Here is a 17,877-nt window from a genome sequence, read left to right as displayed (position 1 = left end):
CCACACATATTGCAACGAAACCTTAATGAGCCGAAATCATATATTGTTAGCCTTATATTTAGGCAAGGCCGTTTACGGTCGATGCGCTAAGATTAATATCACGTCAATTTAACGTATTAACTCTTATTGCTGCGCTTTGGCTGCAAGGGACTTTGGTGAGTTTTACAACAGACATTATATAATTTTGCTTGAGCCTACTATTTTTACCATAGCAAGTCAAAATTTATCATCACATATTGCAACGAAGTTTTAATCAGGCGAAATCATATACTATGAGTTCAAAATTAACTGAAATTGCAGCGCATCGGCCGTAACAACCTCGGCGAGTCTTACAACAGAAACTCAATAATTTAGCTTGATTAATCCCAGGTGCAGCAATTATTATCATACCAATACAAGACTGATCAGCATGTATTGAAGCTAAGCCTTAACCAAGTAAAATTATATAATGTTAAGTATAAACTTAGCCGAGGCTCGAGGCGAGGATCCATATTAAGTCCAATGCTGTGGAAATCTCCTCTGTTAGGCTCCAAGATATTAAAATCACGGTAGTTGCATAAGAAACGAAAATGAAACGGAAATTGTAAGGCTTCCTCTCCTGAAATGGGGGGAAAAGTTCAAGAACTTAACTAACAGCATTATGCAAAACTGCTGCAGGCCCTAAACAAGATATTGGTCATCGCAGTAACATCAGCATATCGAACAGAAGTATAGAGAGAAGTACAATTGATACTGTAAAGGTGGTAGCATAACATCTGTCAAAAAGGGGAAAGGTTATAAAACTGAAGCTCGCCAAAATGTTATAAAAAAATGGAACAAGATGTAGAAAAAAAAAACATCTGTCTTTAAAAAGGGGAAAGCTTATAAAACTGAAGCTCGCCAGAATATTATAAAAAAATGGAACATGATGTAGAAAATCTATGCTGGATGGTTGAAATATTTTATATCTTCATTTCTCAACACATGCGATAATAGGTAATAGTATATACGAAGAATATCTAAAACGTATAAGAAAAGTACAAAACAATAACTGCTGGTTTTGTGACCAAACCAAATATAGTGATAAGGAGTTTCAACTCTATATTTTCCTAGACACAGAGAAGACATTCACTCAGATTTATTTACTTTTAAAAAGAAGTGAAAGAGAGCAACCCGTCTTCCAAGATCCCTGTCCAAGATCCGGCAACCCTCCCTCTTCTGTTACCGATTCACGATTTTAGCCGATTGTAGAAATAGACATCAACGCGACATTGTCTGATTGACCAAGATTCATAGGCGTTTTACGATAGAAAGCAAACCTTAGCTATAATCTCTCTAGGTTGTCATGGATAAAACGTCAATAATATAAGGTTTTGAATAATTGTTATATATTAGATGAGATCGTTAAAGATAACAACGATGGGAGTATTTACATTTTATAAAGTTATCGATTGGTTATGTTAAATGATACAATGAGCGTAGAAAATTATAAATGTAACGCTTTGGCCGAAGACATCCGTGGCTACAGCCTTGTACGATCGTCAAAGGTAAAACATCGATACCTTGAAATACCTACTAAGATACAAAAGATTTATTTCTGTTAAATATACACTTCTTTCTACGGCATTATCTAATAATAGTTGATATTTGAATGAATTCTAAAACTTATTATTCAACTTTTGAATTAATTGCCATCTTCTTATAGCAAGTTTTTTAGAATTTAACAATAACCTCCCAGATTCCTACGAAGTTAAAACATGATGACGTTGGAACACATTTTTTTCTACAATACTTATTTTGTCGACTTGCTCATACTTTATGAATGCTTTAATTCTTTAGTTCTTTTATTCTTCCCATTGAACATTAGTATATCTCCTGTGGACTGAGGAAATCTGGTAGTAAGTGATAATTTTATTTCCGTCTCTGATTGATGACAATTTTTGATTGCTTTGTTTTCTTTTTTCTATTGTGTTCTAAATTTTTCTATTTCTGCTGGCCATAATATTTCTACTAACTACTGTTAAAATGCTGAATTATTGTCATCGACAATCTCAAATCTACTATGGTTACAACGTGTTAGCTCGCCTTTTATCCATGCCAAACCGATTGCTGGAACTCGAATCTTGTGGATGTAAACTTGCCCTTGGATTAATTCTAGAAGGTGGAAGCACCGTTTTACTAATTTGGTAAGAATAATCACTTTGTATACACAACTGTATCATTGTCGCATCTTGAAACATTTACCATCAGTTCTCAATATCGCTTAGAACTTAAACTGCTGGTGATAATTAACCTAATACATCGAAGAGTTTTGCAATTTCTCACAAAAAAATGTACTCGTTACTACGTCTTAAGTATTATTGGGACTTTAAATCGATGTGTAGTGGGTTGTGGTGCCCCAAAACATATTTAGAACATCTTAAATCGTTCGCTCCAAAAGGTTAATCATCTACGTTGATATACGTAATGTTTTTGGCACGCAGTTGTAATTTACGTTTTTTAGAATGTAGTGCAGAGGTTTGATAACGTCATATATGAACACAGTCGAAGGCTTAGTTTTATATTGAACTAGGTACACTGTCCGAAGTCTTATCAGGTACAAACAAAATTTCAAAATTATTATGTAACTGTGCGGGAATCCCATTTTTAAAGCGAGCGTATGACTCAATCTCGGTAACAATAGCTTTGTTTATAACAAATTTTTGTCGCAAACGACGTTTATTAGAATTTTCGGTTTATGATAAAACAATCAGAGTAGATTAAGATCTACAAAATTTTGACGTAATGACTGTGAAATGACGATAAAGCATTGCCAAGATAAGAAGTGGTCCGAATCAAATTGTGATTCAGCTAAAGACGTTATAAAATTATTTGGAAAGTTACAATGTAGAATCGACATCTTCGAACGGTACTAATTCTCATAGAAAGCAATTTCAGATAAGGACAATTTTACTGCATCGGTATAAAATTAACATAAGAATACGTACTTACCGTTTGCCAATCGACGTAAAAGACTTTATATATTGTTATTGCTCTGAACGATTACGTCTTTGATAAACATTAAATCTTTTTGTTAATTTTCGCCTTTAATTTAAAGTATTTCCCATTTATTTTATCACAGTAAATTAATCCAATTCGACGAGGAAAAACTGTTACTTTACACCGTTCTTTTGTCACTGAGAAGCTGTTTAAGAGTGATCGATCTGTGTTCGCTAAAGAAGTGTACCAAAGCAACATTTTAAACTTTTCCGAGACGATATAGTTCTTAATGTTGTATTGAGACAAATTTGCTACAGCAGATTGACAGATTCAATCTTAAAGAAGAAGTAGTCCAATAAAATAATGATGTATTAAGCGAAGTTAAATTTAATGTTTCCGTATAAATGAAACTGCAAGTAAAACTAAGAAAAACTTCAAGAGAAAATAATTAATGCAAAAATGTTTAATTCTTATGCATTAGCAACTATTTTCCAACACGCAACCGCTAGAAATAGAAAAATAGGAGACATAAACAACCATTTAAAATGTTACTGCAAATTATGCAGCTCATCTTCAGATAGAAACCACATTCTTCATAAAAACTGATTAAAAAATGTTAATCATTTTAAAACCATCACTTTAAAACTAATTGATAATTGATCAACGACTTCATGATATTTGTGCTAATTCCAGCAATTTGCAAAGGTTGTTCAATACAATATAGTAAAAAAAATGTAAGCACTTCTTTTATTCATGGCGTAGTAAGTGGTGTAACAGAATGTGACTTGAATTTGTAATTAAAAAAGACGTTCAAACGACCGTAAGCCTATAAACTATAAATCGATTCATTACGGCGCATAGAGTAAATATTGCAATGCTATTATGGCATTGAGTTTTATAGCCTCTGTCTATTTGTAATCAAACAATATTGGACGTTTGATCATCTAATAGTACTATTTAGAGTGCAATAGTAAAGTCATTCACGTAAAACAAATAAAACGTTTCAATAGGTCAGTGAATTGTGTAATGTGAATAGTGTCCTAAATTATTCCAAAAATCAAAACTATGTCTTATGAACCCATATTGCTTAACCAATATGCGTTCCTGATTTCAACTGAATTAATTTAACGATATCGTGCAATTTTAGAGTGAATGTCATAAATACCGAAACCTTGAATCTATTCGGTCAATGTTTTTGCCACACACGCCCGATTATTGATGGAAAAAATTTAATCTATACATTTTCAAAGTGCAAATATATTTGCTCATTTATGTAAATAAGAAACATTGTTTCACAACCAATAAGAAAAACTGATTCGATGAAAATTTGCGTTTAAGCACAAAAATTTAAATATTGATGTTAAAAGTCTAGTTAAATAAAATTCAAGATGAGTAAATTCAAACGTAGGAAATCTAAATAGTTAGTTGAATAAATTTACCTTTTACGTAGCGTTGATTCATGGACTTTGACTATGCGGATAATATCACCTGGAGATCGGTTAAACTCATGTAATCGAGCTGCTATTAGAAGAGCTAAAAAATAAAAAGGTTATATTAAGTGTTAAAATATGTAATGTAAATAAATTACCTGCTCCACAAAGGCCTGATGGTCTACGACCTGAATGTATCGAATCCCTCTTCATTCTTTGTACTAATCGAAGTGCCGTATTTGCGACCTCTTGAGTTTTCGCGCCAAATTCTAGTTTCGCAGCGAAACGTAGAATGTACAAACAAGGATCTGAAAACAAAAAAATTATGTTCAGAAAAGTTACGATCTTGTCTTGCTTTTGCTTTAAGGTCATTTTCCTTACAAAGCTATTTTATTATAGATTTTTTTTGGTTCAATTCAATGTTAAACAGTAAAACACAAGATGACAGAATGGTAACGATTCTAAGTAAGTTTATAAGACTGTAATACCAGGAACATTTTTTACGCGCTAATATGATAATCCAATAATAGAGTATTATGGTGCTTTTATAATATGCAGGTAATAAACACATTTTGTAATTAAAATACCTGTTGGGAAACTTATGACGTACATATAAATAAATAATTATGTAATTGTTTAAAATTTATTTCTTTATTATTTTCAAATTCGACAGTACATCATTGAGGACACGATTTATGTGAATATTATTACTAAAATGTAATACATGAAGGCATGAATAACTATTATTAAGTAATCAGGTGTCAACAAGTAGAGGGGTTATAAAGAAACGGAAATATTGAAAATGCGATGATAACTATTTGAATTGTAGCTTTATGCAGCGTAAGTAAACAATAAAAAAAGATCATTAAAATTTTCTAACACTTGAAACCAATTACCTCAACATATTTAACCTTATAAAGGCTTTTCCGGCTTTTTCTATGTTATTGTTATGAAACCGGAACGGTGCAAAACCGTTCAGAAAAGATGTTATGATTTATTAAAACAAGAAAATATTGATCTTAAGTTTATTTTCTATTTTATAACGAAAATGTGGTTCTAAAAGAAGGAAGAAACAACAGAAAATGATACCAAAATGAAGGAAGAACGATAAGCAGAAAAAACCCAAATATAAGACAGAAAAATGAAGGGAGCAAGTCGAAGATACTCGAGGGCAGCAATGTAAAATTTTGGCTGATAGTAAAAACAGAAATGTAGACATAAATAAGCCAAAAATAAGCAAATAATAAAATTGATACAAAGAAGGGAAAGATGTTAGAAGAAAGCAGAAAATAAAAATTATGAAAGCCCTAAATTACTAAAATAAATCCAGAAATAAGCCAAAAATATTCCATAAACAGTGTAGAAAAGTCGACAGTTTCTTCATCAAAATCAACTCAAAATAAGCAAAAAAATGTATGTTTTCGAAATGGACAGAAAGAAGAGAAGATCGATATAAACAAAATTCTGGGATAGAGGTTGAGGTATCGTACAAATGGTTAATAATTTTTTGAATAAATGAAGTTAAAATGAGACTTTATGCAAAATAGTCGTTGTAGATGTGAATAATGAATTCTTGAATTGTTTATTAGGTTGGTTTGCTATATTCTGGAACTAATGGTAAGTTTGACTTCAAGCATCCAGATGCAGTTGCCATAATTCTCTTCGGAATGAAAAACGTGTAGAGCATCACATTTACAATTAGTTGCGAAATTCTGTAATTGATGTTGATGTTAGATTGGAACTTTCTTACACTTTGGATCAATTCAGTTCTAGATGAGATCACCTAATACAAAACAATTAAGTTGGGTTGAAGTATTCGTTAATTGCATATAGTGTTCCATTGAGATATTATTGTATTAAGGTTAAGGTTGAGATGATGGAGATGACGTTAGAATGTTTCTCTACAAAATAAGATGCTCTTCATTGATTGAAAATAAGGTTCCATTAGGTCATTTCGGAGTTGAGGATGTTGTTCTAAGATATTATTGTCCTTTAAAAAAATTCATTTCAAGATAACGTTACATTTTAAAAAACAATCAAATCAGAGTGAGGTATAAATTGCTTATGAGGTAAAGTTGAGACATTCATCTTAGATATCTTAGTTTTCATATGAGGTCGGAATGAGGCATTTCTATATTTTGGAATAACACAATTCTAAATGATGTTACATTATGCAAAATATCTGATAGAGTTGAGTTATTCTCTATTGCTTATGAGGTTGATATCAACAATATTAGACTAAAGATGAAGTTAAGTTTACTCATTAGTTCTCATTAGTACTCATCAAAACAATCAAATCAGCATGAAGTAATCTTAAATTGCTCATGAGGTTCGATAGAAACATACATGAATAAAGCATGAGATGGGGTTGAAACATCAGAATATGGAATAACTCAGCTTTAAATAAAGTACATCATTCATAACAACCACGTCTAGTTAAGGCAGACTAGAATTATTTATGAAGTTGGATTGATGATCAGGTTAGATCGAGATATCGTTATATTTTGAATGGTTACGTTCTGGTTGCGATAACATTATGTAACATAATCAGATCACTTTGATGAAAAAAAAATTACATGATGATTTTGGATGAGTAACGAATTTTAGAATGACGACGTTTGAAAATCGTATTAGGTTTCTAATTGAATGTGTAGTGTTTGATGACAGAAACACCAAAGCGAAACGAAACTGCCAGATTTGCCATCTTGGGCAAAATGCTCAAACAATACATACCATTGAAGTCCAATAAATAAGGGATAAAATTATTTTGCTTTGCAGATGTCGGATTATTTTATACATCAAACATAGATATTTACTATGGTCGAAAAACAGGAGAACCATTCATGGAAAAACTGGTACGAGATCTGGAAACAAAGAGATTGATGTTGTATTTTATGGAATCTATCATAAGGTTTTGTATCACCCAAAAATGGGGTTTGCTTTAATATAGTCATAAATGAAAAAAATTAAGTACTTTTATTTAGTCTTATTTAGCATTGGGTTCAATGATATGCATTGGGTTTTACAATGATACCAAATGAGAAATAAATGTGCTGAAAAAACTTTGTGCTACTCTTACAGATGTGAGTTATGTGTGTATATATCAATAAACCATACTAGAATTGATACTAAATTTGTATACGAAAGATATTTAAGAGGGAAATACATTTAGAATTTTAAATAAACACAAAAATGTTCTAAACGTAGTTTAAACATAGCCGCTTTTCCTAGTGCGCGTTCTTCGTTAAATCAACTGAATCGAATCATTTAATAAAGCATCCTCTATCACTTCATACAGATGTATAAAAGATGAATTGACAATTTAGGAAGGTCTATTTGAAGACAACTTGTTAATCAGATGTTAAGGGGCCATACATAGAATGCTAATGAAAGACATGCTAAAGTGTGAAATAATTAAACTATGTTTAACGATGAAGCAATTTTATTTATTTGCAGTGCTACATATGTTTCAGAAAATTTTTTCCTTCTTCAGGCACGACGTCAGATCTCAGATGATCTCATTCATATGATTAAAATTCGCAACGTACGTTAACAATTTAAGCGTATTCGTTTAGGAGTTTTTCTTGAACAATTTGAAAAATGTTTCTTAAAATGTGACAAAGTTTTATGGTTTGAAGATCATGTTATATTTAGAATAATTCCTTATTATATTTATGATAAATAAAATTTGGTTTTTCTTTATTTTATGAATTAAATCAAGAATTTATTGAATCTACAAAAATTAAAATAAAATTTATTTGAAAACTGAGTGACTCATTATGTGGTATCAACTTTGGGAGACTCCCAAAGAAAAAATTTTCTGAAACATATGTAGCACTGAAAATAAATAAAATTGCTTCATCGTTAAACATAGTTTAATTATTTAATAAAATTTGCGATGAACACCGAATCTACTATATCTATATGCTAGAGTGTGCTCAGCAAATAATTGTAAACATCATTCAATCCAAATAACAATGATTACGAAATTCGTTGTTGCAAAATGTTCTTTTCTTGATGTCCATCCTACAGTATTCAAATTTTGTATGGGAGAAAATGTGTATTCGAGCCAATTCAGCCTCTAATTAATCAAAAATCTGCTAAACTTGGAGAGATATCACTCTTGCTAGGAACATAAGAGACCAAACTCAAAAAATTTTGTCATAACTAATTATTTTACTATCTCTTCTCAATTTTTTTTTTTCATTTCAAATTTTTTTTTTTTTTCAACGTATTATTCAGATGTGAAAGAAAACCACTTTTTAGATACTTCTGGTTCATATAGCGACTTCCACAGAAGTATATAAAGATTCAGAAAGCTACGGAAGGTAAGAATGATTAATTTTTATGCAAATGTTGGATGCCATTTTGTAGTTGAAGTAGATACATCTAATTTGACATAAGAAAATCAACATTTTAAACTGTACTACTTGATATAATAGATCATCACAGAAACCAACACATATACAACACCCAAAAAGTAGATCAAAGAATCTTTGTTGCATTATATATTATAAAAGTTATCGTACAGAAGCTAGATATAGAACTAATTTGTGACACCGTTGATATGTTTCAGAAATCAGTAAGAGTTTCACGTGCTGTAAAACTGCAACATCTTATATAAATTAAGAAGAGGTACTAAAACCACTATGAAGAAGAAAGTTTCATTTTACCAGGACCAGAACGTTCAACTACTCTCATCTGCAATTTGAAAGTGAATCTAAAGGGACACGTTTTGGGTGCAGCCGAAAACGACAAAAATGGTAAGAAAATACGACTTGTCACCAGTTAGGAATACGACGTGGGCTGCTGTATATCTTTTGGCATTCGTAATACTGAAATCGATTTATAAATTTTACGAATTTACATTTATTTGCATAACAAACAATTTAAAAAGATAAATCTTTTAGTATATGAAAACACTATAAATAAACCGTCGCAATTTCCTTTTTTCAAAAGTTCAAAGTGACTGTTAAAAAACAGTGACTTCGTGAATCTAATTAGGATTTAGTAAACAAAATCGTATTCAAAAAATTTACATATGCAAAAAACTGCATATATTTGCCCGTCACATAACACCTCATTAAATAATTCCAGGTCAATATTAATTCCTCTGATAATTTTGTTGTAAATTAATATTAATCCTTTTTTTGACACGATTATTTATGAACTGGTTTAAACCTTACTTCCGAAACTTTATTAACATTTTTTTATTTATTTATTAATAAACAGGTTTTAACAAACTTTTACTTTCTTAATCATCACTTTCGACTACCACTTTCCACTCTTTGTCAAAATAATTTACATCTTGTCCTTAAAAAAAAAAAAAAAAAAGAAATTCAGCTGGATGTTGATTACATATGATTATATTTATGTAGGTGTTGGGTTAAAATAGAAATTTGTAATAAATTGCAACACTTAGAACCAAGATAGCATGTGGATGAAATTCTCTTTCTCGAGTCCTTCGTGTAGGGCCTTCTCAACCGTAAAACGCGGTAACTTTATTGAAAGTCATCTCGAATGGGACGATAACCGCTTTCTCTGAACTTGAAACCACTTTAAGCAAATGGAACATGAACGAGGGCGAAGGCGAAAGTAAAGAATTTTTGACGTTGCCGGAAGGCTTCTTTCCGCACCATTGAAAAATATTTAATTCTATTTCGGAAGTTTTTCAAGATTTACGATAAGTTATATTCAATAAGTTTTTGGCTTTTCTTTTAAGATGGTATTAAGTAATAAAGTAAATTTGAAATTAGCTTTTGTAAATATGGCAAAATTTAAGGACAATACCTTGCAATTTATTTAAGGTTGGTTTTAAATATCGCTGAGATTTGCTTTAAAGCTGTTACGTAATAAACTCGTTCGTCCACGGTATGTAAATCTTTGTTTTATTGATTCTGGGTTACGTAAATACTATTCTCAATCCGTTTATTTTATAGGAGCCCGCTTTATTGTTACCTTTTTACCAGGATTGGATATAAATACTTGTTGTTGAACCGAAATACTTTTATACAGACGTTGAATAAGTGATTAAATGAATAAGATGAATAAATACAACATTTTTAAAAATTGTAATCATACCAAATTGATTTAACATTGAATTTTTAGTGTTCACCTTAGTTCATTTTATTTAGTTTCTATAATCTTAATATTACTACCTAATTGTTTCATATAATTTTACATATAAATTTCAATAAATAACAATTTTTAATGTCAAGGTGCTTCGCTAAAACAAGATACCTGAGGTTGATCATTTAATCTAAAAATAATATAACAATTGGGTCAATATCAAAACACCCACATAAAAGCCTCTGAAAAATTTAAATTAATCACTTCCTCCTAGACCATATTAGCCAATACATTTTTCACTCATTAATACAATAAACTTATTATAAATCCATTAAAAAAAAATAATTTACGAAATCACACTAAATCAATTATTCATTAACCATTGTATTTAAACGAAATAGAAACAAACATAATACCGCGGATCTCATTTATATACAACGGCCGAATCCAAATTTACATAAACATCTAGTATTTTACCGGAAAAGATTGTGACGCAGTTAAACGTAAATTGTCGTGTTTGCTCAATAGTTCACAATAACAAACAGCTGATGGGACTAAATGTTGCTAAAGAATCGGCACCGTAATAGAGTGCATGTATGTATGTATCAATGTGTAAGTATCTTTGTGGCTATAGACAAAAGGCGTTGAACTCTTAGCCTAGTAAACAGTAGAAAAGTTGCGCAAGTGCCGTTTCTTTCTTGGTTGCGGACCGACCCACAGCATACCCCGTTAAATTCCTTCGGGCAAATGCCTGTTAACGTGGTAACGGTACGATCATCATTTGAACCACGATCAAGACATTTTAGAGAGAACTATATCTTTAGAAATTATTATTTATAACTATTTTGAAAAGAATTTTAATGATGGTTTCTTATCGTACACGATGCTTTAATATTCCTCTACAAAACGTAAATCCGGGAATAACTCTATCCATTCTCCTCAAAAACTTTTTAAAATAATAATCGTTTACGGTTCAAATAGAAAATCGACGAATAAAACTCCTTTTAAAACCCGAAACATCTTGTTTAGTCAGACATTATATGTTCAACGAAGTGAACCTTACTCAATTTCCGTGTCAAATAATTTTAGTTTTAAATACTCCGTTTTGGTCTAGTTTAGCTTTATTTCCGGTATTCCTACTAAAATTACTGCAGCAATTAATTTCGGTTTTAAATGCTTCATTTCAGCCAAATCTACTTTTATAGCAAACAACATTTTTGCTATGCAATCAATTAAAAGCAATTAAAACCACAATGGAAAAAAAATCCATATTAGTCAATATTAGTTTTACAACAATGAGCAATAATTTTTGTAAATCAGTTAATTTGATTTCTGTATTTCAATCAATTCCAACTTTAGTTACTGCACCAGTCAATTCCAGTTTTTAATATGAGGTATTTAAACATCAGTCAAATATATTTATATATCAGTTAAATATTTGTGTAATCCAATCAATTCAAACTCAACATTTTCGTCAATTCAGTTCCATATCAATCAAGATTAGCTTTAAATACTCCATTTTATCAAATCTAACTATATTTCAGGCATATTTATTAACATAACGTTCATAATTCACTTAATTTGACTTCGGCATCTTAACCCATTCCAACTTCTGTTAATACATCAGTTAATTCTAGTTTTAAATACCTCATCTATTTATATATCAACATCTGTTAGCAAAGCTTCTAGTTTATGCTAAGCGACTAAAAGAACAATACGAAAAAAGAGAATTCCATTCGACAATCATTAACTTCTGAATCGAAACTCAGTTCCAAAAGATCTTTTTATAGTCGAAATCCTATCTAAAAAAACGGAAACCCAGATAGTGTTTTGGAAAGAAGATTTACTGCAAAAAAGAATACCTTGATGGGAAAATTATAAAAGTAAAAGTATTGTAACAAAATTTAAAGCCTCTGTCAATCAACAATTTTCTTATGACGCGAGTTATAAAAGAGTTAAGAACATTAAACAACTTCCAGTTCATTTTATGACGAATAAAAAGGTATAGTGTTTACAAATTGGTTCAACAACTGCTTTGTTTCTGAAATTCAGAAATGCACGGAATAAAAAGGTTTGGAATTCAAAATACTTTCGCTCGTTGACAATGCGCTCAGCTTAACACACTTCGCCGATTCTTCAACTACTCAATCAGGATATTATAACAACATTTAAAATGTACTACATAAAGCAAATGTTCAAATATATCTTCAATTCAGTGGAAGAAAAATGTGACTGTTGTGGAAACATGGGTAAGGTTTACGATTATGTATTTATTTATTTATTTATCTCATGTGGGTACAGAAACAGGTCGAACCCAATAACACTGTACCACAAACAACCAATTGTATACAAATAAAATTACAGTTCACAATAATAATAATGAATTAATATTAATGGTAGAAAAGTGAATCAAAATGAAAAAACTAAAACTAAGTCTACGTGATATATGTAAATATATCATAATATCAAATTAACGCTGGAGGCAACACACCAACTGCAGCAAAGAGCAGTTCTTTAAATGCATAGAAAGAATGCTGAAACAGATCTATGTTAACACGATTTGCTGATTTTGCCATTCTCAATAAAGGAGAGTCTTGACAGGCACTGGTTCTAGGAGTAGGCGTCATAAATAGAAAGTCAAAGCGAAGTAATCTCGGAGGAACATTAACACATATAGAAGACGCTGCATAAGTCAAGTGTGCTGTTGACATAGGCAAAATAGATTTCTAATTGCATCAATGTTAGAAGAAGCTACCGTGGCCAGGCTTTGGAGACAACAGTATCAATATGTTCATCAAATAATAATTTATAATCAAATGTAACACCCAAATCTCTAATAAATGAGACACGTTGCAACCTCTCATCAGCGACGCTATAATTGTAGTGGATTGTGTTCATCCTCCTAGAGAAGGAAATAATATTACACTTTGATAAGTTTAATGAAAGGCGATTATTTAAGCAAAAAGCATGTAGATTGTTTAAGTCAGATTGCAGTCTAGAACAATCATGAGGAGAGGAGATACGGAGAAAGAGTTTTAAATCGTCAGCATACATTAAACATTGGGCATAATTAACGTCAAATATGTCGTTAACACAAATATTAACCAGTAAAGGGCACCTGTGGAACACCAGAAGGAACCGACACAGGATTAGAAAGAAAAACATTAACCGAAACAACCTGGCATCTCTCCTTCAGATAGGAAGCAAACCATTGCAAAAGTTTCCCATGAACACCAAACTTCACTAGTTTAAACAGAAATAAGTTGTGATCCACCCGGTCGAAAGCGTTACTAAAATTCGTATAAACTGAATCAACTTGACAAGAATCATCCAGAGAAGATAAGATATACTGGGTATATTCAAGCAAGTTACTCTCAACCGTGCGACCAGCAAAAAAGGATGTTGTCTACAATTGATTTTAGACTTAAGGGCAAAGAATAGACGTGTATGAAATACTTTCTCAAACACTTTCCCAAATGCTGGCAAAGTAAATATGGGACGGTAATCAGATATAACACCACGGTCTCCAGATTTAAAAATGGGAAGAACAAAAGTCCGCTGCCGAAATGAAGGAAAGAATCAAAAAATCAATCATCTTTCATTATTAATGAAGCATTAAATAAAACAGTTAAAGGAAGGGACAGAGAGTGTGAACGTTCCTTGATTAAAATTGATTGAATATCATCAGTCCTAATACTGTCTGTAACCCTGACGCCCATCAGGTCCGCCTCAACCTCAATTCTGTCAAACTGCATCTGACTCAAAGGAAGGGCATCCATTTCTACACAATCTACATTCTGCTGGATTGGAGCAGGATCAACAAAAACCGAAGAAAAGAAATCAGCGAACAATGAGCATACTGCGACACCGTCGCCAACAACAGTTCCATTCCATGACATTGTAGAAGGAATGACATCCACACGGTTCTTAGACTTAGTAAAAGCCCAAAACATCTTTGGGTCAGATTGGATATTGCTTTCAGCTCTTCTAACATACTCCATATAATTGTAATGGATTAGATACTTTACACGACTCCTTAGAATTGAAAAAGTGAGGTAGTCAAGTCGGTTGCCAAAACGCTTCCAATTACAGTGCGCCCTCCTTTTCTCTCGAATTACTTTAATAGTATTATATGAAAACCAGGTGGGAAAACCCTTGATAGCTTTGCGTTTCAAAGGGACAAATTCAAGTATAGCAGTATTAACATAGTTATAAAATGTTGTATTGTGTAGTATGTATTGTATTACACACGTTTTTGTTGCCATCAAACAGTTGCGCGTACAAAAATCAGCTGTGTGTTCTGAAATTATAAATCTATCAAATGCAATTGGTGGCGAAGGTGTAACATGTAAATAGTTGAGATTAATGAATGGCTGCGAGAATGCCCTTTGAATGAGGGTAATTTGATCGAATGTAATGTAATGTAATGTACTCATGATCCTGACTTGGAGCATGCATAGAATTTCAACGTAATCGCAAGTTTTGTTAGCTGGGTATCTAGAATTATATAAGCAACTGGAGAAACAAAAAAAAGTTTGTAATAACAAACTTTATAACAACAAAAAAGCACCAGAAATTCTTTATTTGAAGCAAAGCTGGCGTGCTAAATATATCTGACATCGCTGATTTCTATTCGTAATTTCAATCTAAATTTTTTTTGTATACCGAAAGTCGAACTTTACCTAAACACTTACTTGTGATTTTTCATATAAAATAGAGCTTAAATTAACAAAATTTAAAAGTAAGTAATCACATATTTTTAGTCTTCCAATAGCAGTATCTAACGGTAATCTTCTATTAGCAGTATGTAGTTATCTGCAAGGAGTTTCTAGTGTTCTACAAAGAGTATATAGTTTTTCTCAAACAGTAAACAATCCTCTGCAAGTAGTATCTAGTCTTTTATTAGCAATATGTACTCATGTGCGAGCAGTATCTAACACTTCTATCACCACAAACAGTATCTAACAGTTTTAACACTGCAAACAGTATTTGATCTGTAAGTAATCTTCTGTAAGCAGTATCTAGTCTTCTGTCAACAGTATCTAGTCTCCTGCAAGCAGGAAGTTGTCTTCTCTAAGAAAGAAGTTGTCTTCTGTAAGCAGGAAGTTTTCTTCTATAACCAGGAAGTTGTCTTCTGCAAGCAGCATAAGATGACAAACAGTAAATGAGACACAAAAGTACCTTATAAAAGTTTTCAGCTGTAATTTTTTTATAAAAAAAATTAAAAAGACGTTTACACATAATCATACGTAACGTCATTATAACCTAAGCCGTACCTTTAAAAATATGATTTCAATATTATTTTCATCATATCAAAGCCATTATTTTTTCTAACGATTAACATTACAAATCAATCATCAATGCAATCAATAATCTTTTATTAGACATATAAATTCATTCCTTAGAAAACCAAACGCGTAACCGCAATCTTTTTGTAGGAACTGAATTCGATTGAAGCATTAAAATCGACATTCATCACCATTAACAAGTCGCGCAGTAATTTCTCACCAATCTCAATATTCCAAGAATTCCCCGACTTTGATCAACACTGATCATCATTTGGCCACTTTTAATCAAGCATTACGCTTCACAATATTATTCCACATCAGATAAGAACGCCTTGTCATTCAGATTGTTTTTGCAACAATCACTTATAAGTGTTATCTTTTCTTATATTGAATAATTTAATATTATTCATTATACTTTATGATAACCAAGAAGAGAAATTCCTAAAACCCATCAAGTAATAGTACGCAATATATTCTAGATGAATATGAACCTGGACAATACGTCCATATTCCTCTCGACCAAGATTTAGTCTGGTATTATTGCAGCTATTTCTCCCACTCAATTTGCATCTGGACTAGGTTTTCTAGATCAATATCCTGTTTGACATACTCCTCCCTGTGTACAATATAGAACATGACCCCTGGCCAATAAATTATAAAGCAACAAATACCTATTTCAGAATCGCTAAGTCTAGTTAATTCAGTTTTCAAATCAAGAGTTGAATAAACATACATATTAGGTCAGAATTAGAAGCGTTAGGTATACCTTAAGCTGCTACGGCTGTATTTACAAGTAACTTCTGTACATAATAATGTATAAAAAATAGTATAAAATGAAGAAATGAAAGACGGTGCAAAGGCACAGAAACATTCTAATAGAAAAGTTGAGTAACTGATTACATGTAAGCCAGGAAGTACATCTTTACAAGTCCAAATTGGATGTATGCCTTATTATAAAAGCGAAAAACGCGACCAGAAAACGCTTTTTTAGTTTAACATTTATGAAGACATGATCTAAAAACCAAAATGACTGAAAGATGTCTTAAATATCATCAAATTTATTGTGAATAAAATTAGTAGAAGGTATTTTTGTAATTTGTTGATTATTTTTAATTAAATTATTATTCCAATTCGCGAAGTTATAATTAAAGTTATTAAATTCAACAAGCCGTAAAATTTATAATTACTGAAATTTAATCTTATTCTAATTAATTTGGTTCCAAATTACTTCATACAAAATTTAGTTACATCTCTCCATTACATTCATCCCTAAATTACATTGTAATGAATACATTTATTATATACATATAGATGTCCATTTAATAATAATTCAAATAAATAATGCGTAATATGTTCACAAAATACTCATCTAACTGTTAATATTTTCTATAAATATCACATCTAATAAAGAACTGTTTTAACTTTAGTCGTTTCATATTTAATAGCATTTTTTAAACCCTAAGAATTTGTAAGTATGAAGGCCTTTTTATCATCCAATTTACAATAATTTTTAATTTATATTAAAAAACACGATCCATAAATTGCTTTTCAAATATCCAAAAAAATAAAGTAAAAGAACGGCTAAAAAGATTCTGAAAATTGGATTAAGTTAATCTTAATTATAAAATTAACATCAATAATTTTTTTTAAAGACGTAAACAGGAAACAGCGCTGCCGAACAAGCTGCGTTATCTCTTAGAGCTTGTAACTTTGGTGTTAACAACAATAGAAACTTGAACAAAAAACAGAAGTTATCAAAACAAACGAGACTACAAGCCTCTTATGATTAAAATTATTTTCTTTGGTCGGTGCACCCCACAGCAAGCTTCAAAGTGTAGGAAGAAAACACGCATTAGTGTTATTCACCATTGTAAAAAATATCCAAAAAAATAAAGTAAAAGAACGGCTAAAAAGATTCTGAAAATTGGATTAAGTTAATCTTAATTATAAAATTAACATCAATAATTTTTTTTAAAGACGTAAACAGGAAACGATGAATAATCGATGAACATTTTTGTAAATTAAGTTGGATGAACCACATATTGGCAATGACTTGCCTTGCATGGTTCGCCCATATTCGACCTCGCAACACCAAACAACTGGTTATAAACAATTGAGGCGACAAAGATCGA

At 31.2% G+C, this 17,877-nt stretch overlaps 1 protein-coding gene across 2 annotated transcripts in view; it reads right to left on the bottom strand.

The window, feature by feature from the left end:
- LOC111418896 (Brf RNA polymerase III subunit) overlaps positions 1–17,877 on the bottom strand; it is a 62,058-nt gene that overhangs the window by 21,244 nt on the left and 22,937 nt on the right. For both annotated transcript variants that reach the window (XM_023051610.2, XM_023051604.2), the window contains 2 exons: positions 4,547–4,696; positions 4,398–4,491 (listed from right to left, as the gene is read on the bottom strand). In XM_023051610.2, coding sequence (XP_022907378.1) covers positions 4,398–4,491; positions 4,547–4,696 — 244 coding nt within the window. The remainder of the gene's footprint in view (positions 1–4,397; positions 4,492–4,546; positions 4,697–17,877) is intronic.

This window comes from Onthophagus taurus, chromosome 7, assembly GCF_036711975.1.
Source record: "Onthophagus taurus isolate NC chromosome 7, IU_Otau_3.0, whole genome shotgun sequence".
Taxonomy (NCBI): Eukaryota; Metazoa; Arthropoda; class Insecta; order Coleoptera; family Scarabaeidae; genus Onthophagus; species Onthophagus taurus.
This window is presented reverse-complemented; position numbering and strand designations above follow the sequence as displayed.